Below are 21,786 nucleotides of genomic sequence, written 5' to 3' on the forward strand. Positions count from 1 at the left end.
AGTCTCAAATAATATCATTCATCAGCACTCATTTATTTTATTTATATAGCTGGCACAAATAAACAACGAGAGTTGACGACTGCGCTTTACAGAATAAAAGTCTTTGATGCATATACGAAAAAGAAAAGGAAACAACACATAGTAAGATAAAACATAATTAAAATGATTAAAGTGCTTGATCAAAAAGTAAAGCTTTACTTTAATTTGAATTCATGTATAGATGACATGGATCTCCGAGATAATTCATGCTATTCAAAAGTATGTGAAAAATAAAAGGTCTCAAAAATATATTATAATTTTATATATTTGTGTGTGTTATATTTTCTTTATGATTTGACTAGTTTATGTACCACAAACTAGTCCTTAGGACTACCATTTTATTAACAATGTTAAAATGCGTTTAATCATATTGGTTCTTTTGTTCAATTTTACTTTTTGAATATTAATCCATTATATTATATATTTTGATGTACAGCGTTTGTAGTACTTTATCCTCCTCTCCGCTAGAAGGCGACTTTTTAAACTGTACGTCATGAATTGCGTGAACTCTCGCGATATTAGCGCGCATGCGCTGACTCCTTCCTTTTCCGGGAGTCTCTCAAGATGGTAGGTTCACATCTTATTTGTGATTGACTAAATTACAACAATCCGAATTAATCTACCACATTTATGGTACATCATAGAGTAATAATTACGAATTTGACATGGTTATATGTTGGTGCATGATTTTCGGCCATTCTTTTTCACCTAACATCACTGTTTTTGAAAGAGGGTTAAATGATTCATAGCGGCAGTGCTGCTCTGTAGATGCGCGTAGTTGATAAACGCCAGTGTTTAAATGGGATTAACTTTACAATAATGTTGTCTTATCACCGCTATTTGCGTTCGCGTATAACTTACACGAGTTTATTTGTCGGTTAACTAGTGCTAACGGCGAAGTAAATGCCTGTGTGTAACTACTAGTTGTGATTGTGACAGGCTGACGCTGAACAGAAGAAGAAGCGCACCTTCAGGAAATTCACCTACAGAGGTGTGGATCTGGACCAGCTGCTGGACATGTCCTAGTAAGTCTCATATATTTGTCATTTTACATTTTCGTTATAGCTCTGTTGGGGTTAACACACCGACTATTTGAGTTGGAAAATTAGTTGGGCCCACTAGTGAGGCTTGGATCTCTTGTTGAGAAACAAACCAAGTTACTCTGTAAATAGGTAGACATGTACGTAGTGAATGCTTGGGTTATAAATACTTAAAATGTTGTGGGAGTCAAACGTTAGTTGGACAGATTATAAATCTGTGTGTTGTGTTTTTTGACATAGACTACATGTGATCCCAGTAGGAAGTCCTTGGGATTCAAAAATTCCCAATGTATACAAAGAACTTCAGCTTAGCTGTAACTGTAGAGATCAGTTAAATAAAGCAAATAGCAGATAACAAAAGCAAAAGTGCAAATTAAAGTTTTGTGTACTCCAAGGTTATTATAGTTTTGCATTTTTCATTAGTTTTTATTTCGTTTTGACTTTTTGTTTTCAAATTCAGTTTAGTTTTAATTAGTTTTTGAAGTGGGTTTGCTAGTTTAGTTTAGTTTTTATTTTTTGAAAATGCTTAGTTTTAGTTTAGTTTTTATTAGTTTTAGTGTTAGTTTTAGTCTTTTTCATAATTTGGGTTATTTGTCAGGGGCAAGATTCAAAAAGGTCAGAAAAAGAATTGTGTAATATTAACTCAACAAAAACATCATACAATTTTAGAAAATATTAATTCAAAAATAAAACCAGTACATAAAATGTACATATGGGCACAAATATGTAAACAGTCTCAAGTTCAACACTCCACAGTAAGTGTAAAATGTGATGTGTGCCAGTAAAAAAGTTAAAGAGCCAACAGACTAAAGAAGACATACATGAACCGCATGTATTCAACCCATTTTTGAGCCACAACAAGACATTTCTGTCAGATTGTCAGAGAGCGCAGTCTGAGACCAGACCATGACAAATAACCAGAGGTGAAAAGAAGTAATCTAAAGAAATAAATACTCAAGTAGCGAGTTAGTAGTTACTCTTGAGAAAAAAAATACACACATACATGCACACACAGTATACAGTGTACACCATAAGTATCAGGACAGTAAAGACAAAAGTTTGCTGTGGAGACCAAAAATTGGTAAGATGAATATCAGTGTGTCAGAAGTACAGAAGTCACATTTGATCAACCTTTGATTATGTTTCAACACATACATGCTTTAACAACAAAGAAAAACAGCCTTAAATGCTGACTTGTATGTTGTACCCAAATGCAAAACTCAAAAGAAATGGATCAAACTGATACTACACGTGTGAACAATTAATGCATTAGGACACAGTTCACTTGAACACTTCTGAGTTAATGGTCTCAACGTGGCCACATTAGATAGTATTAAAATACAAACGTGTTGTGTTATTGAGTTGGAATAGTGTGCATGTTAAAACAGGTGACATTTCTGTACTTTTGTCTGTTTATCTTTTAATGTTTAGACACTTCTTGACTCCACAGCAAACTGAGGATTTTTGTCTGTTTGTCTGAAAACTTAATGTTGATGTATACAGCTTATAGCTGAAATATCAGACAAGTACACCGACAGTGTTTTGCATTTAGTTATGCATATGTAAGTTCACTCAGAGAATATCCTAAGATGGTCATCGACAGTTTACACTTACATGAAATACAAACTGATTTTAGAAAATAACTCATGTTTTCTTATGTTGTGAAGTCACGTGTGTGTGTTGTGAGAAGCACTTACAGTACAGTTGACAGCGAATCAGACGTCAATCATCGATGGACTTTCTTCATTCAGTCACGTTTTCACAGTGCTTCTGGAGTATCCTTAAATGTTTCTGATGACGAACAGGTCGCGCGTATATAATGGCAGGTACACGTGTGAAGTTTAGCTTTTAGTTAAAAGATGAGTAAATTCATATTCACGTAATACAACACTCTTTATGTTCTGCGTGTTTAGACACAAGCAAAACCGCATCAAACGATTCAGTTGTTGCAGCGATGTAAACAATTCATTTAAACTGATTCGCGAACCAATTCAAAACGTTTGGCCCGTTTGCTTTGTAAAAAATCGACTCAAAAGACTCATTTATTTGCAACACCTTGTAAGGAATCAACTTAAACGAGTCATTAATTCGCGAATGTGTGTATGTGACACTGCGTGAATGAGAGACGCATGGAAAGGAATTTGAAGCGTTATTTGCTCTATAAAAGACAAAGACGAAAACTAAGGACATTTAATCTATATTTTTATTTTATTTTAGTTAGTTTTGCCAGACACACATTACAGATTTAGTTAGTTATCGTTTTTTTGTGATGACTCGTTTTTATTTTTATTTCAGTTAACGACAATGTTTTTTCCCATCTAGTTTTCGTTTTTTCGTTAGTTTTCGTTAACGATTATAACCTTGGTGTACTCACCCCGAAAACACTTGCTAAATGGAGCTGCTTCGTATTCAAGCATTAGACGTTGCAATAAATAATAATCCACTACACTAAAGTTGCAAAACATCTCAATATAGATGGTTTCAGCAGTAACAACATAAGCGGCATCCGTGGTCCACACGTAACTTCCGGTAAACTCTGCTAAGAATAAATAACAACAAAGTACTTTAAACACAGTTTATTTATATAACAAGCAAAATAAACAACACGTAGATTATCTAGGAAACCAAGACACTTGTTATTTCGAGGTATTTGTTCAAGAGTTCAGTTTAGCAACTAGTCGGACCATTAAAAAACTTAAGCCAGAAGTAAGTTCGGACCAGACGCGTAAAGCGTCACTGCTAGGGTGGCCATTCGTGCCAGTTCCGCCAGACATGTCCCGAACATGTTTTCGGGTACGTTCTCCGGAAGTCGCGTTGCTCGACCGCATGCGTCATCGAGGTTCTCACATTTCAGTTCAACACACACACACACACACAAGAGAAAAACAGTGTTTGGCTGAGAGAGCGAGCATACACGGGTAAAAATCACTTAATTGAGATCAATTTTAGTAATGCGCAGCATTTTAGGGTCAGTAACGATAACGTCGTTATAACGTGGGAAACTTAACGTGAAAAAAATAACGCAGTTACTAACGCCGATTACTTATAATGCCATTATTCCCATCACTGGGCGTCACTTGCCCACTGCCTCGTCGCAACAGTCTGAGCTGCGCAGTTATAAATTCAGGTACATCTGATCCATACTTTGAGTCAGCTTTTGCAGCTCGTTGTCTGCTTTCATGAAACCTAGACAAAAATGACTTCATCATCTGTGGAAGAAATCTGTCCATGCGAAAGCACAACATACACGTTTGTTTTTTCCAATGCGTAAATGTATATGATCTGAGCATCATTGCACCACACTAGATGTGCTACAGTCTTAAGCATTTCGGAGTTGTCCCATATGTGACCCTGCCTGTAAAAACCTGGCTAAAATAGTTTGTTTGTGATTTACTTTATTTGATGTAAAATCATGCAACATAATGTAAAGAACAGTGACACTGTGAAAAAAAATCCTTAATATTTGTATTATTAATTCGAACAATGTCAAAGATTGAAATAAATGTGACATCAAACTTTAATGCTCCTTATCTTAAAATCAGATGATCACACTTAAGCTTGGATTTCAGAGAGTGGGTCACATATTGGTGATGAAGTGTACAATCATCTTACCAGAATGTGCTTGCCTATTTTCGATTTCTCTCAAGAAAAGATCAACACAATCTTGAAAGTGCATTATGCTTTTGCATTGATGATGCTGATGAAGCCGTTATGTGTTTTTCAGTGAGCAGCTGATGCAGTTGTACTGTGCCAGGCAGAGGAGGAGGCTGAACCGTGGCCTCAGGAGGAAGCAGCAGTCTCTCCTTAAACGCCTTCGCAAGGCCAAGAAGGAGGCACCACCCATGGAGAAACCCGAGGTGGTGAAAACTCACCTGAGAGACATGGTCATCCTGCCGGAGATGGTTGGCTCTATGGTCGGCGTGTACAACGGCAAGACCTTCAACCAGGTTGAAATCAAGCTGAGATTCATCTTAATCTTTGAAGTAAGAGTGCAGCTGATGTTTCATCTTTCTAAATTGTTTCTTTTTTCTTGTCTGTTTTCAGCCTGAGATGATTGGTCATTACCTTGGAGAGTTCTCCATCACATACAAGCCTGTTAAACACGGTCGTCCTGGTATTGGAGCCACTCACTCTTCCCGCTTCATTCCTCTGAAGTAAAAGCATTGAGTATGTAAATAAAAGCCTCCAAAATGATCTCTGTCTTATTTGTCTTTTTCCATCGTGGCTGTTAGTCTCTGAAAAAGAGTAATTTGTTTGATTCTTAAACTTATGTGAGGAATGATTGTTGCATGCTGCAAGACTAACCAGGAGTTTTTCCTGTATGTTTACATTTATTTAAAGGTGCGGTGTGTAATTTTTAGAAGGATCTTTTTACAGAAATGCAAAATAATATACAAAACTATATTATCAGGGGTGTATAGACCTTTTTATGATGAACCGTTATGTGTTTATTACCTTAGAATGAGACGTTTTTATCTACATACACAGAGGGTCCCTTTACATGGAAGTCGCCATTTTAGGCCACCATGTTTCTACAGAAGCCCTTAACAAACAAACTTTTTTGACTAAGTTGTCTCCGACGATGACATATTTGTCCGGTGGTGGCTACAGTAGCTTCTCTGTGTTTCAACAGCGAGGGGTGAGCATTGGACTGAGCCGTTGGTTGCAATTCACAACCTCACCAACACAAAACACTAAAACACAACGCTAACATTGTTTGTCAGAGTAGTTTGAAAGTCACCAGCACCATCCCGTCGCTTATGTTGACAATGAAATATCAGTCACGAATCAAAATGATACCCCTGATGGACCACAACTACAACCAATGTTTTCCCCAATGGAGCAGTATTGAGGTAAAATATATTAGGAGAGGTAAATTTACTGTTGTAAAATATAATTTAGAGAATTGACTAGGTTTAAGTTAAATTTTTAATCTTCATTTGTTTTGGATAATTGTGGGTTGTGTAAAATGTAACTCAAATACAGATCACAATAATTGGTTTCTGCAGCAGTGTTAAATGTAAGAAAAATCTATTTTGCTCTTCATTAAAGTAACTGGTTATTCTTCACCACACTGTCAACAAGTATGAAGTTAAAACAACTCGGTTTTGAAAGTCAATTAAACTTACTATTTTAGTTCCCTTTCGAGGAACTCAAGCTGCGTCGCCATAGCAACGCTTTGGGTATGGCTGCCTCTAAGGCCTTAGGGTCAGGCGCCTCTCTTCAGGACGTGTGTGATGCGGCCGGTTGGTCTTCGCCGCTCACCTTCGTCAGATTTTATGGTCCTAGACCCCTCTTTAGGGTCCCAGGTTCTTTTGCCTTCACTGTGTTCAGTTATACACGCTACAGGCATTTGGTAGTATGGAAGCGTGGGCATCTCGTTCCCCAAAGCGTTGCTATGGCGATGCAGCGTCTCTTTCCCTTCTCAGGGAACCAGGGTTACCTACGTAGCCAGAGACGTTTTTGACCAGATAAAACTTAAAAAACAAGTTCATATTGTTTTAACTTTAAGTTAAGGGTGCCAAAGAAAGATTGAAATAGTATTTTAAATTGTTTTCTCATACCTACATAGAAAGTTTGTGGCTTTATTAAGTGCAAAAAATAACTAGAGGCTGCTTTCCATGTCCATTTACAACACTAGGATTTGCCTTAATGAAATTATTATTACCTTATTTGAAAGTGTTATGAATAATAATGATGAGCTCTGCTCTGATTGGCTGTTTCACAGAGCAGCTCTTTCGAATAGCTCTGTGTGTGTGCAAACAGACCTTATGTTTGAGTCTGTATCAGATGAAGATACAAAATTTGAGGAATAAACATTTATTTGTTGATTGTTAATGGATGTTTTTGAACGGTTTGTGTTTTTCAGTATGAACCTTCAAAACGTAACAAAGTCAATAGTAGAACTTAAAGTAACTAAACCCTAAACCAAATTTTTTTAGTTAATTATTTGTAAGAATGATGCTTTATTAGTGCTGGTCATTGATTTGAGTAAGTTTTTTGACATTTGGGTATAAAGTGTTTCAATGCTACAATATATGGTGTAAAAACGTCTGAGTGCTGCCCTCTTCAGGTTAAACGGTGGCTACTGCAGTTGAATTTTCCTGTTGGATGTTGCGGTACTACTGACATAAGCGGTACAATGTGACGTAACCAGGTTCTCTTGGTACGAGCACAGTTTGTCCCCTCTATCGTTGTTGACGTCTACTCACTTTTGCATTTTTTCAAATATTGTCAGTGGGTGGAGTCAGACTCTGACCAGGGGTTTAGTTACTCTTTACTCCTTAAGCCTAAACGCTCGCATATAGCGCTAACTCAGCAGTCAACTTTGTTTTTAGCATTGTAATTAATTTAATGTTGGGGCGTACATTTCGACTGTAACGTCAAGGCTGGGGTTGTGTTGAGATTGGCCTGTTTTCCAGCGGTCTTTTGCATGCACAAGGTCTACATAAGTGTTTGAGGCTCACATTATGTCATTACCATGTACAGAGCTCTTATTATTCATCTATGCCTAGGTAAATACAGTTTTGCATTCTTTTATAGACCCCTTCACGGTTCAGGTCCCAGGCGGTTCCCACTGCGCATGTCGGGGTCAGAAAAGTCATTACAGCAAATTGAGTTGCGTATTATTCGGTGTCGTCAAAAATGCCTACTTACGTCGTGGGCTGTGAAAGTCGCACCAGTCTTCCGTTAAGTTTTCACGATTCATGCGTAATCTCAAAAACAAAAAAAACCAACATCTGCGTCTGCAAGCAATTAACGTGCAGACTGGAACAATGCAAATATCAAAGAGGCTTGTGTTTGTAGTGCTCACTTCATTTGAGGTAAGTCATCATTTTTCAGTCCTGTTAGATTCAATTATAAAGCCTGAATGGTATGAACAGTTTGACCCCATGCTGCGCGCGCACTCGATAGTCATTCAATGTTTACAAACCTTGAAGGGGTCTATAGCACCTTTAAAGTAACAAATATATTTTGATTTTGATTTGACTAAAATGCTGCATTATTTTTACAGTGCACATTTTAATAATTCAGAAGTGGACGTCAGCTGATATGTCAAATCAAATAAAGTTTAGCAATAAAATACATTAACCTGTGTTGACAAAAAAAAGACATTTTGTGCAAAATGTCATATTGAAACACTTAAAGGTTCAGTGTGTAAATTTTAGCGGCATCTAGTTGTTAGGTGCTGGTGAATTGCAACCAATGGCTACGGTAGAGATAGAGAATCTACAGTAGCTGCCACCGGACAAACGTGTCATCGGAGACAACTTCGTAAAAAAAGTTTGTCTGTTAAGGCTTCTGTAGAAACATGGCGGCACAAAATGGCGACTTCCATGTAAGGGGACCCTCTGTGTATGTAGATAAAATGTCTCATTCTAAGGTAATAAACACATAACTGTTCATTATGAAAGGTCTTTATAAACCACTACTGATGTTATGTATATTATATTGCATTTCTGTCAAAAGATCCTTCTACAAATTACACACTGCACCTTTGAAATAATGCAAAAACTTTTATGTTGAAAACCATGCAGACTGATAATATCTGAAGATGTTTATTTTGTTTTATATCATTATTGCATATCATGGTATAATGCATTGGACTTGACTTGATCATGTAAACCCCATCTCTGGTCATGAATCGTCTCTCTCAGCGCTGTACCTTACATTCTTAGACAGGCTGGTGAGTCTTTGAGGATATATGTGTTTCAAACACATACATTTTGCCTGCCTGCAGTCAAAAGAAGTTTATCTAACCTTCAATATAATCTTTATTGGATAGATCGGTTATTTTTTGCTCTTAGATTTGCTGTCTGCTGAGCCCTCTGTCACAGTACTGCTGGTTTTTGGGGCAGTTGTTGGTCTTATAAAGTCTGCTTGAGATTTAGAGGGTGTCTTAGGAGCGGTCATTGGTCTCCCTGCATCCTCCTGAGGTTTGGTGATGGTGGTCTTGGTGGCAGCCACATCTTGTTTGGGTTTTGAGGCGGTTGCTGGCTGCCACAGGAAGAATTCATGTAAGAGAGTATTTACTGTGTCGGGGCACTCCATCATGACCATGTGACTGCCATCATCAATGACCTTCAAAAACCCCAGCATGAGGATCTAAAAGATGAATAAAGGATGAGTTAAAACCAAGTTAAGAAGTTAGGATTGTCATTTAATTATAAGGCACGAAAGAAATTCAATAATTTTACTTCTGCCATACGCTGGTCCTCTTGTATCGGTACAAACTTGTCGTACATCCCGTGGACCAACAGAACAGGCACTGTGAGTTCAGCATGATACACCTCATCGCCTTCTGGCCAGTACTGTCCGCTCATCATAGACCGCAGGACGAAGGAAGATACATTGAAGGCATTGTTCTCTTTCAGTAATTTCTTTTCTCTTGCTCCCTGATGGGCAAACCCAGCCCTTCAAAACAGAATAAAAGACCTTAATTAAAAAATTAAAAATCGACTGGTATGTTTGTGCACCATACGGTCTTGGTTTGATTCTTACATGAGGAAGCTCCAGGTGAGGCACGGGGACAGAAAGTTAAGGACACATGTGGGTAAGTTGAAGACCGAGCAGAGACTCGGTTCGAGGGCTGTAGGACCACCACCGTTTATCATCACAACCTTGTGAACCTGCTCCGGGTACTCGTGAGCCAAGAAGGTGCAAAAAGAGACTCTGCTCGAACAAAGACATCGCCCAGCAAACACAAAACATTCCTCTAATGTTAATTTTTGGTTTTTTGAGAACCAAATAATTACTTCTATAACCATTCTTTTTAGGTTTTATTTTAGAAGCAAAAAATTAACATTCCCATAATGTTGCAGGGTGGTTTTTTTTAAAATAACCTAAAAATAACATATACGCGTGATTCCCGCAAAATTAGACCTATGAAGTGTCATGAAACATTTTGATTAAAAAAAGTAAATGCAAAATAAGATGCATACAGTTACAAACATCTCTTATTTTGCACATGATTTCAAATGACGACATACAAACCAATTTTGTTGTTTTTCCACATTTAAGGGGGAAATTTTCATTACCGCAACAAGCCCATGACTGTATTTGGGTTCTTTGACATGGAAATATTTATAATAAAAAAATCGAAAAAATAAAAAGCTTCAGTGCATATTATACTATAAACATTTACAGTAAAGAAACATGTGGTATTTGGTGATCATTGGTAAATGTAGAGACAATAATCAGGAATATAAATGTGTACAAGAAAAATTTTCTCATCCTCCGCAACAATTTTCAATCATTGTTTAAGCCCTCAAGGAACTAACATTTAAAAAAAAATGTTGGGACATAATTGACCGTGACACTCAAGATGGCTACCAGGTAAGCAGTTCTTATTTTTTCTCTCCAGATAAAAGTTTAAATTTAGTTTGTCATGGTAGCTAGACAACTTTTCAGTTCTCATTACCGAAACATGAGTTTGTAAATGCATATATTTAAGATAATATCATGTTTATAATAATAAACAATGTAAATAATTCTATAGGAAATTCTATAGGAAATATTTTTTAAATCCTCTAAAAATAATGGTTATAGTAAGTTCAGACCTTAATCTCATATGTGCAAAAAAAGTGGCTTCAAGGGCTTTTTAAAAAAATCTGATGCTGGACACCTTCTAAGTCTGGATTTCATGAGAATCGCCCATACAGAACGCTCTCTAATGGTTATTTTTTGTTATTTTGGAACCATAAATGAACATTCCCATAATGTTGCAGGATGGTTATTTTTAAATAGCCTAAAAAAACTGATACAGAACATTCTCTCATGTTTTTTAACCATAAAATAACGTTCCCATAGCGTTGCAGGGTGGTTATGTTTTAAAATAACCTAAAAATAACTTCATTAGTAGAAAATAAATATCAGTGTATGATGAAATGTGAACAATAAATGCTTACCCATAGGAGTGTCCTACTAAAATATTTCTTCGCTTTGCATATCTCTTAAATATAATCCTAACATCTTCAGCCAGAGCGTAAAACGTATAGGCCGCAGGGATACGAGGAGTTGAACTTGCACCGTGACCGACCAGGTCTGGGGCGATGACCTCATAGCCAAGTTGGGAAAAGTAATCCAGTTGGCTTCCCCAAATATCAAGTGACCCCCCAACCCCATGTATGAAAAACAAGGCCACATCAGGATGAGTACCCTTGCAGCACGTGATCTTCCGCTCGCAGTCGATCACTATGGAGCGTTTGGGTTTGCGTCGTCTGCGCTTCGGTTGAGGCCGCTCCACCTGCGGTGCGGATTTGACATCTGCCACGGCCTGACCTGGTGTGGGCTCTGTGCTCCGGGCTCCAGCTGGAGCATCACTTTCAGTAACGTCCGTATCTACAGTGCTGTCTCCGTTCTGGTACCGGACCAGTTCTGGATGAGCAGCTTCGTTCACGTTCTCAATCAGAAGTTGTCCGTTCCGATACACGGATATTTTACGTTTGCAGGTCACAGAACCTCCTTCCTCGGTTCCTTGCTCCTCAACAACTGGTCTGTCTGGGATTATATGTCGAACTCTTAAAACTCTTCCTGGTTTCACCTCCACAAATTCAAAACCATCTGTGGGCTCAGAGGATTCAATAGGGACCACCACATTAGTCGACTTTCCTGTGAAGCAACAGAATATTCCATCCACAAAGCTGGTCAGCATGATGAATACCTAAGAAGAAAAGTAGCATATTTGGGCTACCAAAAAAATAAATGATTTTGGTATATAGGCCGACTCTTATGAAGCCAGCCACCAAAGGAATTCATTCACATTTATTTCACAAACAGCATCTCCATTCAAGATAAAAGGCCTTTTCAGTGGTAGTCTCCCAAAAGATGCAGAATCTCTGTTGAGCCTAAGTTGATAATAATGTGGACTTTTAGCTTCAACTCTTTATTTGGTTGCTCAGATTGGTCTATTATTTAGTTCTGGTTAACTGACAGCTTCATTACAATTGAATAAATGCTGAATAAACATGATTTACCATAAGAACAAATGGTTATTATTAAATAGTCTCCAAAAGATGTCAGTGGGGCAGTACAATTTTAAAAAGTACACCTTTGCACCTAAAAAGCACTTTAGAGGAACATATTGGTTTTCAAAGTACCTTAGTTTGGGTGCTGTTTTTTATCTTAATAATTGTATTGTAAATTGTACTGTATGTAAATTTTGAAAAAATGTGCACATACCGTCTAATTCGTCTCAAATCTGTACTTGGAGCAGTTTTCATTGGTTTAGTCATTTTGTTTTTTCATTTTGTTACAATGTACAATACATTTCTTATAGGAAGTAGTAATGTGGTCAGTACTCTGTGTTTGGAGCAGAAAAAATACTTTTCTGTTTCAACTGAGAGACCTCACTAATTTTCATGGTGCAAATAAAAAATTATTTAGAGATGTTTGTCCACGTCCATTTACAAACGGTCTATTATTACCTTATTTGGAAGGCTCATGAATAATAATGTTAAGCTCTGCTCTGATTGGCTGTTTCTCAGAGCAGTTCAGTTCAGTAGCTCAGACCTTATGTTTGAGTCTGTATCAGAAGAAGATACAGATTTTGAGGAATAATCAATTGACCCATGGCTAAGCCACGCCCCAAACGCAATGAGCCAATCACAGTGCACCGTGGCATGTACATTTTTGACTGGAGCTGAAGACCTTCTCAACAATAAAATTATTAAGATAACCCTCCAATGCATAGTTAATGCAACATATGTTGGTATGACCAGCTTGGGATGCTGGTGCTAATGCTGGTTTAGCTGGTGCTAATGCTGGTTTGGTGCTGGTTTAGCTGGTGCTAATGCTGGTGCTGGTTTAGCTGGTGTTCACTAGCAAACCAGCACCAAAACACAACATATGCTGGTCTTGCTGGTATGCTGGTTTTTTCAGCAGGGATTCGTATAATATTACCGTATTTTGCGGTCTATAAGCCGCGTTTTTTTTTCATAACTTGGCTGGTGCTGCGTCTAATAGTCAGGTGCGCCTTGTAAGTCAGTATAAATTAATTTTGACATTTATAAGGCAATAGACATCATTACCGTCTACAGCCGCGAGAGTCTGCCATATGCTGCTTCTGTATTTATGCATTTCAATGGATTCAGTGATGTGAAATGACCAGTATGCGAACTTCACGCTAGTTGGCTTGTTCGGTTAATTTACTATTCAACCTTCCAAGTTCTGTATGCTATGGTTTATCGTTTAAAAACTTTAAATAACTGATAATATTACTTTAACGGACATCTATTCAGCCTGCTGTTCTGTCTGCTATTGTTTAGTTGAATAACTTGCCATTTCAAATTAAATGTCTGTTCTTCGGCTTGAATTTTGTGAAATAATTTTCTAAATAAACGTGACGTACAGTCGTGGCCAAAAATATTAGCACCCTTGGTAAATATGATCAAATAAGGCTGTGAAAATTCATCTGCATTGTTACTCCTTTTGATTTTTCATTAAAAAAATTCACAAAAATGTATTCTTTTATTGGACAATAAGAATTTAAAAGGGGGGGAAATATGATTATGAAATAAATGTTTTTCTCTAATACACATTGTCCAAAATTATTAGCACCCTTTTATTCAATACTTTTTAAAACCTCCATTTGCCAGTTTAACAAGTCTAAATTTTCTCCTATAATGCCTGATGAGGTAAGAAATCACCTAACAAGAGATCAGAGACCATTCCTTCATCCAGAATCACTCCAGACCTTTTAGATTCCCAGCTACATGTTGGTGCTTCTCCTCTTCAGTTCACTTCTCTCATTTTCTGTGGGGTTCAGGTCAGAAGAGTGGCTTTAGCAGAAGCTTGGTTTTGAGCTCAGTGACCCATTTTTTTGTTGTTTTTGAGGTTTGTGTTTTGGTTATTGTACAGTTAGAGGATCCAAACATGGCCCATTATAAGAATTCTAACAGAGTCAGTCACTTACGGATTTTTTATCTGTTGGTATTTGATAGAATCCATGATGCCATGTATTTTACCAAGATGTCCAGAACATCCAGCAGAAATATAGGCCCACAACATCAAAAACACAGCAGTATATTTCATTGTACACATGGGGTACTTTTTTTCTCTGTGTTTACCAAACCCATCTTGAGTGTTTGCTACTAAAAAGCTCATTTTTTAGTTTCATCTGACCATAGAAGCCATTCCCATTTAAAGTTCCAGTCATGGCTGATAACTGAATATGCTTTAGTTTGTTTTTGAATGAGCTAGGAGAATTTTTCTTGTAACCCTCCCAAACAACATGTGTTGATGTAGGTTCTGTTTGACAATTTTTTAAAAGGTTTTCTGAACCGGAGACTCAACAATTTTCTGCAATTCTTCAGCTGTGACCCTAAGAGAGTCCTTAGCTACTCAAACTCTCCTTCTCACCGCACATTAGGACCATATAGGCATAGGTCCTCTTTCAGGCAGTTTTGTACCATTTTCTGATGGTTGGAAATTCTTAATTATTGCCCTGATGATGGAAATGGTCATTTTCACTGCTCTAGCTCTTTTCTTAAAGCCACTTCACCAATTTGTGAAGATCCATTATCTTTTGCTGAACATCAGAAATATATTCTTTGGTTTTTCTCATTGTGATGGATGATTAAGGGAATTTAGGCTTTGTTTCCCCTCCTCTTTATATTTTTGTGAAACAGAAGCCAGAGCTGAATGATTTTGTGTTTACAATCATGCTGGAGTTCTGAAAATTGTGAAAATGAATGGGAATATACTTCAGAGATATTTTACCAATAAAAATTTCTAGGGGTGCTAATAATTGTGTCCAACGAGTATTTGAGAAAAACATTAATTTCATAATGATATTTCCCCTCCTTTTTAAATCCCTATTATCCAATGAAAGGATACATTTTTGTGAATTTTTTAAATAAAAAATCAAAAGGATTAACAATGCAGATGAATTTTTTACAGCCTTATTTGATCATATTTACCAAGGGTGCTAATATTTTTGGCCACGACTGTATAGTCCACTGCGAATGTTATTTCGTCATAATGACGCATTTTTGAATGATGTGGCTTATACTCCGGTACGCGCCTTGTAGTCCGGTATTCATCTATGCTTAGGTAAATACAGTTTTACATTCTACGGCACCTTTAAAAATCACAAGGGTATTACTGGTGTGTTATGTCATAGAATAAAATGTAAAAATATCTTGGGCTTACCAAAGATCTTATTTGAGGGGTTTAACAAAAACAAAAAAGTACTTATAGTAGTTGCAGGTGAAAATGCCATGCAAATATCATTAAGATGAACAAATAAATGGTATTAGAGAACAACCGAATGAGAAACAGCGCTAAGTCATCTTGCCTTATTGAATGACAGCTTTTTGAATTACAACAATTTTAGTCAAAATAATGTTACATAAATATAAATACACTAACAAATTTTACCTGATTTACTGATGTTCCCGATACATAAAAAAGCTGGATCGCTGACTCTAGTCGTCTCTCTTCTGTGTGTAATGAAAATGCAGGTTGGTAATCTGCTACTCTCAATCCAATAATCTAATCTAAACACAACCTGTTCAAAATAACAATTAAAAATGTCCAAAAGATCGTAATAATAGAAAGAAATCTAAGAGCGACAACTGACAATTTTGTCTGCATTTAAGTACTCTTGCGTATCTTCCAAACCTACGTGCCAACATGGCCACAGTAAAAACACCAGATTAAAGCGGATTACACCCATTGAGCATATGCTTTAACAGAGCAGCCTCGACGAAAACACAGGGTATCAATGATGATTTCATTATAAATAATCTAGAACAGTGGTTCCCAAACTTTTTCACCGTGTGGCCCCCCTTGTGTACGGTGCATTCCTTCGCAGCCCCCCAAAGAAAATTTGTGACAAAAAACTGTTCTAAAACTCAACATTTTAAAAAAACATTAAATTATACAAAAAAGTAGTGATTTTGGATACTAGCCTTATTTTTTTTAAGTTTAATTACACAGAATTCATGATAAATTAATGTATTTCATAAAATGTCATAAAACTGGGGCCCCCCCGGCACCATCTCGCGGCCCCCAGTTTGAAAACCACTGATCTAGAATATCTAGTTTGGCTTTAAAGCTTGAAAACAGAACACCACAAAACCCACATTTTTAATATTTTTAATTTTGATTCTCAAAAGAAAAAAAAACAACCTCTCTAAAGAACATGGCAAGTCTTCATAACAAAACACAAATGTGGGTGTATATGCAGTCATTGTGGTAGTAGTAATGCTGTAACCCATAGTGCTAAATTTAGGCCGGACTGCTCTCTGCACACTTCATTCACCCTATACTGGACACTAAAATCTGAGCTTGTTTAAAAGCAACCTTAAGATATCTGCCAAATCCAAATCCATGCATGCTTTATGGTACAAACTTAATGCATCTTTTCAAGAACAAACCAAAATGTTTCCAGTCAAGAACTTGAACACTTAAGACAATAAACTGCTGGCAAACAGACTACACATCTCCAAACAGTGTGCCTTCAATACAGACAACACATAGTGAAAACACATAGTACTGTGGATATGTTGTGGGCTGCGAGTACAGTATTAAGCCTGGGGCCTAAAGGTGCTTCTTTTATTAAACACAGCTCACTGACTCCCTCCGCAGGTTAAGAGATGAATGCATCTTAGCTCTCAATCCAGACAAGCAAAATTCATCAGGATCATGATGGAATCAGCACACAAGATTTCCCCTAAGATAAGAATCAACGGGCACATCATTGAAAGCTCATATAACAGTGGTGATTATGCATTTGTATGTCATCATTTCTTTACCCTGACATTGGTGACAGTCCTAACAGTGCATTCATGCACAAGTGTGCACTTGTTAGGAACACCATCATCATCACCACCCATACAAAATACTACATATATAAACTTGGTTTCAATGCTTTCCCTTTGGAGACTGAGAGATGAGACTGCGTGTTGGGTTTCTGTTCCAAAGTATACGGGGAAAGCTGGGTTTACAGAGTGCTTTTAAATTGCCTAAACAGTGTCTTAACAAATCACAATGTTACACATCTCACAATGGTATAGCACACAGTCTGAACCTTCCTTATTATGTGCTTGTTGAATATCACTGTACCCGACCCCCCGCCACCGTTCAGAATTCACCAGAACCATCAAAGCTGGCAGTGAAAACCAGTCACGCCCGCGGCGTGTTCGAATCCGGGCAGTCGGTCTGGGTGAGGGGCACTGACTGCATCAGGAAGCACTCAGTAAAATAAAGCACACCATGAGTAAAGCCGTTTTCATTTCGTTCAGTCTGAGATGAAATTCCTGTGTGGTGTGCAGGTGTTTGTATGTTCTGGGCTTATCGAGTCGGTCCTTGTGCTGTTGGATCGAGGGTTCCTCTAAGAGTCCTCGTTCATCTCCTGGCTGTCTGTTCGGGCGATTTTGCGAGGAGGTGCCGGGCTGCCGCTCTCGCCTTCCGCTTGCTCCTGCTCTCGCTTTTTAGCTGCATTCTGCAAGATAACACAGAAAATAGATTTCAATTCAGCTTATTTGGTTACTGGTAACTGAAATAAATTCTCATCAGTGACCAATACAAAATTTGTCATTCATAATTTGGACGGTCTTTTACTTTCTTAATAAGATGTTGATTTGTGATTGCTAATGCTGTTTTTCATGTGTTGTTGACATCCAACATTTGTCATTTCTAGAAGGCAAGTCAAGTAAACTGTACATTGCTGTATATTGCAATATACAATATGCGAAAATGCTTTAAGTTTGTAAAATCTTTAAATTAGATGAAAATATTTTTCAAAACTTAAAAGTATATAAACAAAATTTAGGGATGTCCTGATCCCACTTTTTCATTTCCGAATATCAGCTGATACTGATATCTGTCCGATACTATTGTAATTAAATGTGTATAGTGCTTTCTGCTACATCTAGTATCATTTTAAATGTTAAAATCAATAATTTAAAGGTGCAGTGTGTAATTTTTAAAAGGATCTCTTGACAGAAATGCAAACTAATATCCAACACTATATCATCAGGGGTGTATACAGACCTTTTTATAATGAACCATAATGTTTTTATGACCTTAGTACGAGACGTTTTTATCTACATACCCCGAGGGTCCCCTTACCTGGAAGTCTCTATTTTGTGTTGCCATGTTTCTACAAAAACCCCTTAAAGGACAAACTCTTTTTACCAAGTTGTCTCCGTTGATGACATTTTTTTTGGTGGTTGCTACCGTAGCTTTTCTACGCGTTTCAAAAGCAAGGGAAGAGCACTGGACTGAGCCATTGGTTGCAATTCGCAACCTCACCACTAGATGCCGCTAAAATTTACACACTGCACCTTTAAAATGATTTACAAGTTAACGTTACAGAAAACATTAGTAATTATTAATCATGGCAGTGTTTAGGAGAACATATAATAGGTACGTTTGATCAATTAACTATGCTTAATATTTTTTTCTTATTGCATAAAACTGTCATAGTAAAAAAGCTTTAGTGTGCAGATGGTTATTTTGGGAATTATGCGGTTGACCGGAGTTTTATGCACATTCCAGGTGCAGAATTAATGAAGCTATTGAGTTCATTTAAAGACTTTGAATATAGTGCAACATTTATGGTGCTTTTATAATACGTTGTCCTTTTAATAGCTTGTCAGTAACAACCACGGCTAAAGCACATATCGGAATTGGATCGGTCATGTTGTCTGTCCTCAATCCGATGTCCAATCCAGCCAAAAAGCCCAGATCGGGCCCCGATACCGATACAGCATATCGGATCGGAACATCCCTAATTTTTCAAGTGCCAATGTAGGGGTGTAAACGGGTCACACATATTCGCTTTGGTACAAGACACAATGTGTACTGAACGATTGCAGTCTTTAACAAAAGTTAACAGTAGACAGTTTTTATTCTCCGTAACGTTACCAAAATCAAACCGAACCGCGGCTTAAAAACAGAGGTACGCATCGAACCGTGGATTTTGAGTATCGTTAAGTGCTCATTATAGTTCTGCGTAGGTTCTACATGTTGGTTTTTACTTCTGCGTCGTCGTCTGACGTGTAATTACACTGGTAGGCAGTATCTACACGTTTAACCCACAGTACCAATAAAACGGCTGACGAAGCATAAGCTTGGCCAGTAAACCCACAAATGAAGTGGAAGCAGCTTGTTGTGTATGATTTGAGAAGACCAGCAATGATGGATGTAACTAAACAGCGACTTTTGTTGCGTTTTTGCCCATCTTTGTTCTTACCGTCACAAGCAGAAATGCCTATGGAGAAAGTGACGCACATTTTTTTTGACCTGATGAGAGGGGTTCTAGCGGACCAATCACAGCGCTTGCAGTCAACGTAGAACGGAAGCGTGGTGAAATTTCTGCCGATGTACGTGTCAGGCTACACAGAGCTATACCTACACCGTAGCTATGGCATAGAACTTGCGTGCGACTATAATTTACCCTTTACACACCTATTGCGATATGAACATTGGCGTTATTGCTGTGATTTTGCAATAACTTGCAGCCCTAGTAGGAACACTTGCCTTTTTGTCCCATTGTTGATGAAGGTAACGCAGGAGAATGTTTGTCTTCTCTGTGACTATAACTGCAAAGGGAGGGACAAAAAAATTGTTAAGCTTCAAACCAAAACACATCACGTTTAGTTTTCTTTATGCAATCTAAGTCAAAATTTTAAAAGGCCATCAAACAGACACCCGTGTAATGGCAATACAAGCACTTACTCTGTTCTGATGGATACTCTCGTGTAGGCAGATAAACCGACGGCCTTCTGTTCTGTGAAAAACACAAATTACAGACGGTGAATGTGAAATCAATAAAACCTACGATTATAATGCAGTGTCAAAACCCTCACTGAATATTCAATACCAAAAATAAGAAAATTTCGGTTAACATCTCTAGCATTAGGAACACAGCAAAACTTAATCTGTCATCTTACCGATGCCTTACATACAGAGTCTGCATGAAATCGGCTGAAGTTAGTCTTGTTATACACAGGTAGTCCTTTCAGGAAATCTGCCTACATAAGGTTCAAAGGCAAAAAAAGAGATTAGAATAAAATGCTTGCTAGAAATATACCATAAATATACCTTTTAGTTTCTAGACAGCTAGACGCTGATGATTTTTATGACACTATGGCTGTGTATCATATCCTGAAGAAAAAGGTACATTGATTACATGATCTCGTAAAAATACACAACTCATAAATATACATTGATCATAATAAAAATCTTATAATAACATTTAAAAGGCAAGATAGGGTGAGCATGACGCATTTCTCCAACAAATGACAGCTGGCATTTAAGACACATGCTGTAATATAAACCTATGAATTTATCTTACAAGCAAAGCAAAAACATTTTGTATATTTACAACATAATAGAGACTAAAGGCGTGATACATGTCAACCTTTGGGCGTTGCCAGTGTAATATACGTGTACGGTTTGTGATAAGCTTTATCTAATTCAGGACAATATAGTCATATTTAATCATATTAATAGTTATATAAACATGTACAGGTTGTATTTGATGATTAAAAGCCGAAGCGTGTCGAGCTCGCGCCCCTCAGCATGCTAACACAAGCTAACAAGTTAGCAATGAAACATCATGCGTGACGATTTAACGAATAACGTAACGAGCATAACAGGTCAGATGAAATACATACAATAACTAACTGTTATTTCCAATTCTTATGATTACAAACATCTTTATTTCAGAGCTTTCGTAAGAATAAAGTGAATGTAGGCTCGCCGTGACTGTTAGCCTAGCATGCTAACTCACAGTCTGACAGCTGATAAAATCAACGAAACGTCATATTTTAGTACGATTTAGCACAATATTCAAATGCTCAGACTTTTAAAACAACTGTAATATATATGTGATGTGACAATTCGAGGAAATGATGAGGTTGTAAACTTACTTTGTCCATGGTGATAAGAGTTCAGTCGTGTAGATATTCTCAGACACAGACAGGCCTGAACAATACTGACAGAAACCGAGAGGTGTGAGTCCGGTACCGCTCACTCACTTCGAAGAGGAACCAATGATACCAATACAGAACCAAACATACAACAGCAGAACCACGCTGAAAAATATATACAGCACAAAGAAAACACGAGCACAAACACTGGCTCTGCCTACAGTTAACTGACTCTCTCTCTCTCTCTCTCTCTCTCTCTCTCTCTCTCTCTCTCTCGAAAATAAAAGCATTTTTGTCATTTAATGAAATCCAAGTTTTTGTCAAACCAGTGAGGTAAGAAAAATGGGGTAAAAATAATAATATTACATTTTTTTACCCCATTGGCTAAAAAGCTGCATTTAATATTGTATTTAAAATCAAGTATGTATCCTACTTGTTTGAGTGAATAAATTATGTTTACATGTATTCCAAAAAAGTATCACGAATGCACAGATTAGCTTGCCAATCAGAGACACAGCGCTTTTCAAATCCATGCGTTTCTGGAAGAGATTAAAATCTGAAAGTTGGTACAAATTTTAACAACTTAACAACAGTTTTTATCATCTTCAATTAATTTTTTTGTAAATCACCTAACAAACATTTTAAAATTACTTAAGTGTGTAACACCTACAATGTATTGTTTTTTTTTTCACTTAAAAAGCCCCTATTACTTTGCTAAAAACAATGTTATTTTGTATATTTAGTGTATCACATTAGTGTAACACATTATTTTCCACATACCGTATACATCATTGTTGCTCCTCTATGTCCTGCCTCTCTGAAAC

General features: G+C 37.3%; 3 protein-coding genes across 4 annotated transcripts; 1 reads left to right on the plus strand and 2 right to left on the minus strand.

Annotated features, from left to right (window-relative positions):
• Nucleotides 1-536: 536 nt before the first annotated feature.
• rps15 (ribosomal protein S15) lies at nucleotides 537-5,273 on the plus strand. Of its 2 annotated transcripts, none has more exons than XM_073875848.1 (4): nucleotides 537-606; nucleotides 979-1,064; nucleotides 4,804-5,036; nucleotides 5,122-5,273. In XM_073875848.1, the coding sequence occupies exons 1-4, from the start codon at nucleotides 604-606 to the stop codon at nucleotides 5,235-5,237; spliced, it is 438 nt and encodes a 145-aa protein (XP_073731949.1). In that variant the 5' UTR covers nucleotides 537-603; the 3' UTR covers nucleotides 5,238-5,273. The 2 variants fall into 2 exon arrangements, with proteins under 2 accessions (XP_073731949.1, XP_073731950.1); XM_073875849.1 differs by lacking the exon at nucleotides 537-606 and adding an exon at nucleotides 648-672.
• A 3,157-nt stretch (nucleotides 5,274-8,430) lies between these two features.
• Nucleotides 8,431-16,018, minus strand: abhd8b (abhydrolase domain containing 8b). Its single transcript, XM_055183382.2, has 5 exons — nucleotides 15,459-16,018; nucleotides 10,988-11,742; nucleotides 9,582-9,752; nucleotides 9,278-9,494; nucleotides 8,431-9,185 (listed from the first exon to the last, which is right to left on the minus strand). The coding sequence occupies exons 2-5, from the start codon at nucleotides 11,731-11,733 to the stop codon at nucleotides 8,871-8,873; spliced, it is 1,449 nt and encodes a 482-aa protein (XP_055039357.2). The 5' UTR covers nucleotides 11,734-11,742; nucleotides 15,459-16,018; the 3' UTR covers nucleotides 8,431-8,870.
• A 144-nt stretch (nucleotides 16,019-16,162) lies between these two features.
• dda1 (DET1 and DDB1 associated 1) lies at nucleotides 16,163-21,218 on the minus strand. The gene is made up of 5 exons (XM_055183393.2): nucleotides 20,963-21,218; nucleotides 19,982-20,062; nucleotides 19,767-19,818; nucleotides 19,569-19,630; nucleotides 16,163-17,526 (listed from the first exon to the last, which is right to left on the minus strand). The coding sequence occupies exons 1-5, from the start codon at nucleotides 20,969-20,971 to the stop codon at nucleotides 17,416-17,418; spliced, it is 315 nt and encodes a 104-aa protein (XP_055039368.1). The 5' UTR covers nucleotides 20,972-21,218; the 3' UTR covers nucleotides 16,163-17,415.
• Nucleotides 21,219-21,786: the final 568 nt, after the last annotated feature.

The sequence above is a fragment of the Misgurnus anguillicaudatus genome, chromosome 14 (genome assembly GCF_027580225.2).
Source record: "Misgurnus anguillicaudatus chromosome 14, ASM2758022v2, whole genome shotgun sequence".
In the NCBI taxonomy this organism is placed as follows: domain Eukaryota; kingdom Metazoa; phylum Chordata; class Actinopteri; order Cypriniformes; family Cobitidae; genus Misgurnus; species Misgurnus anguillicaudatus.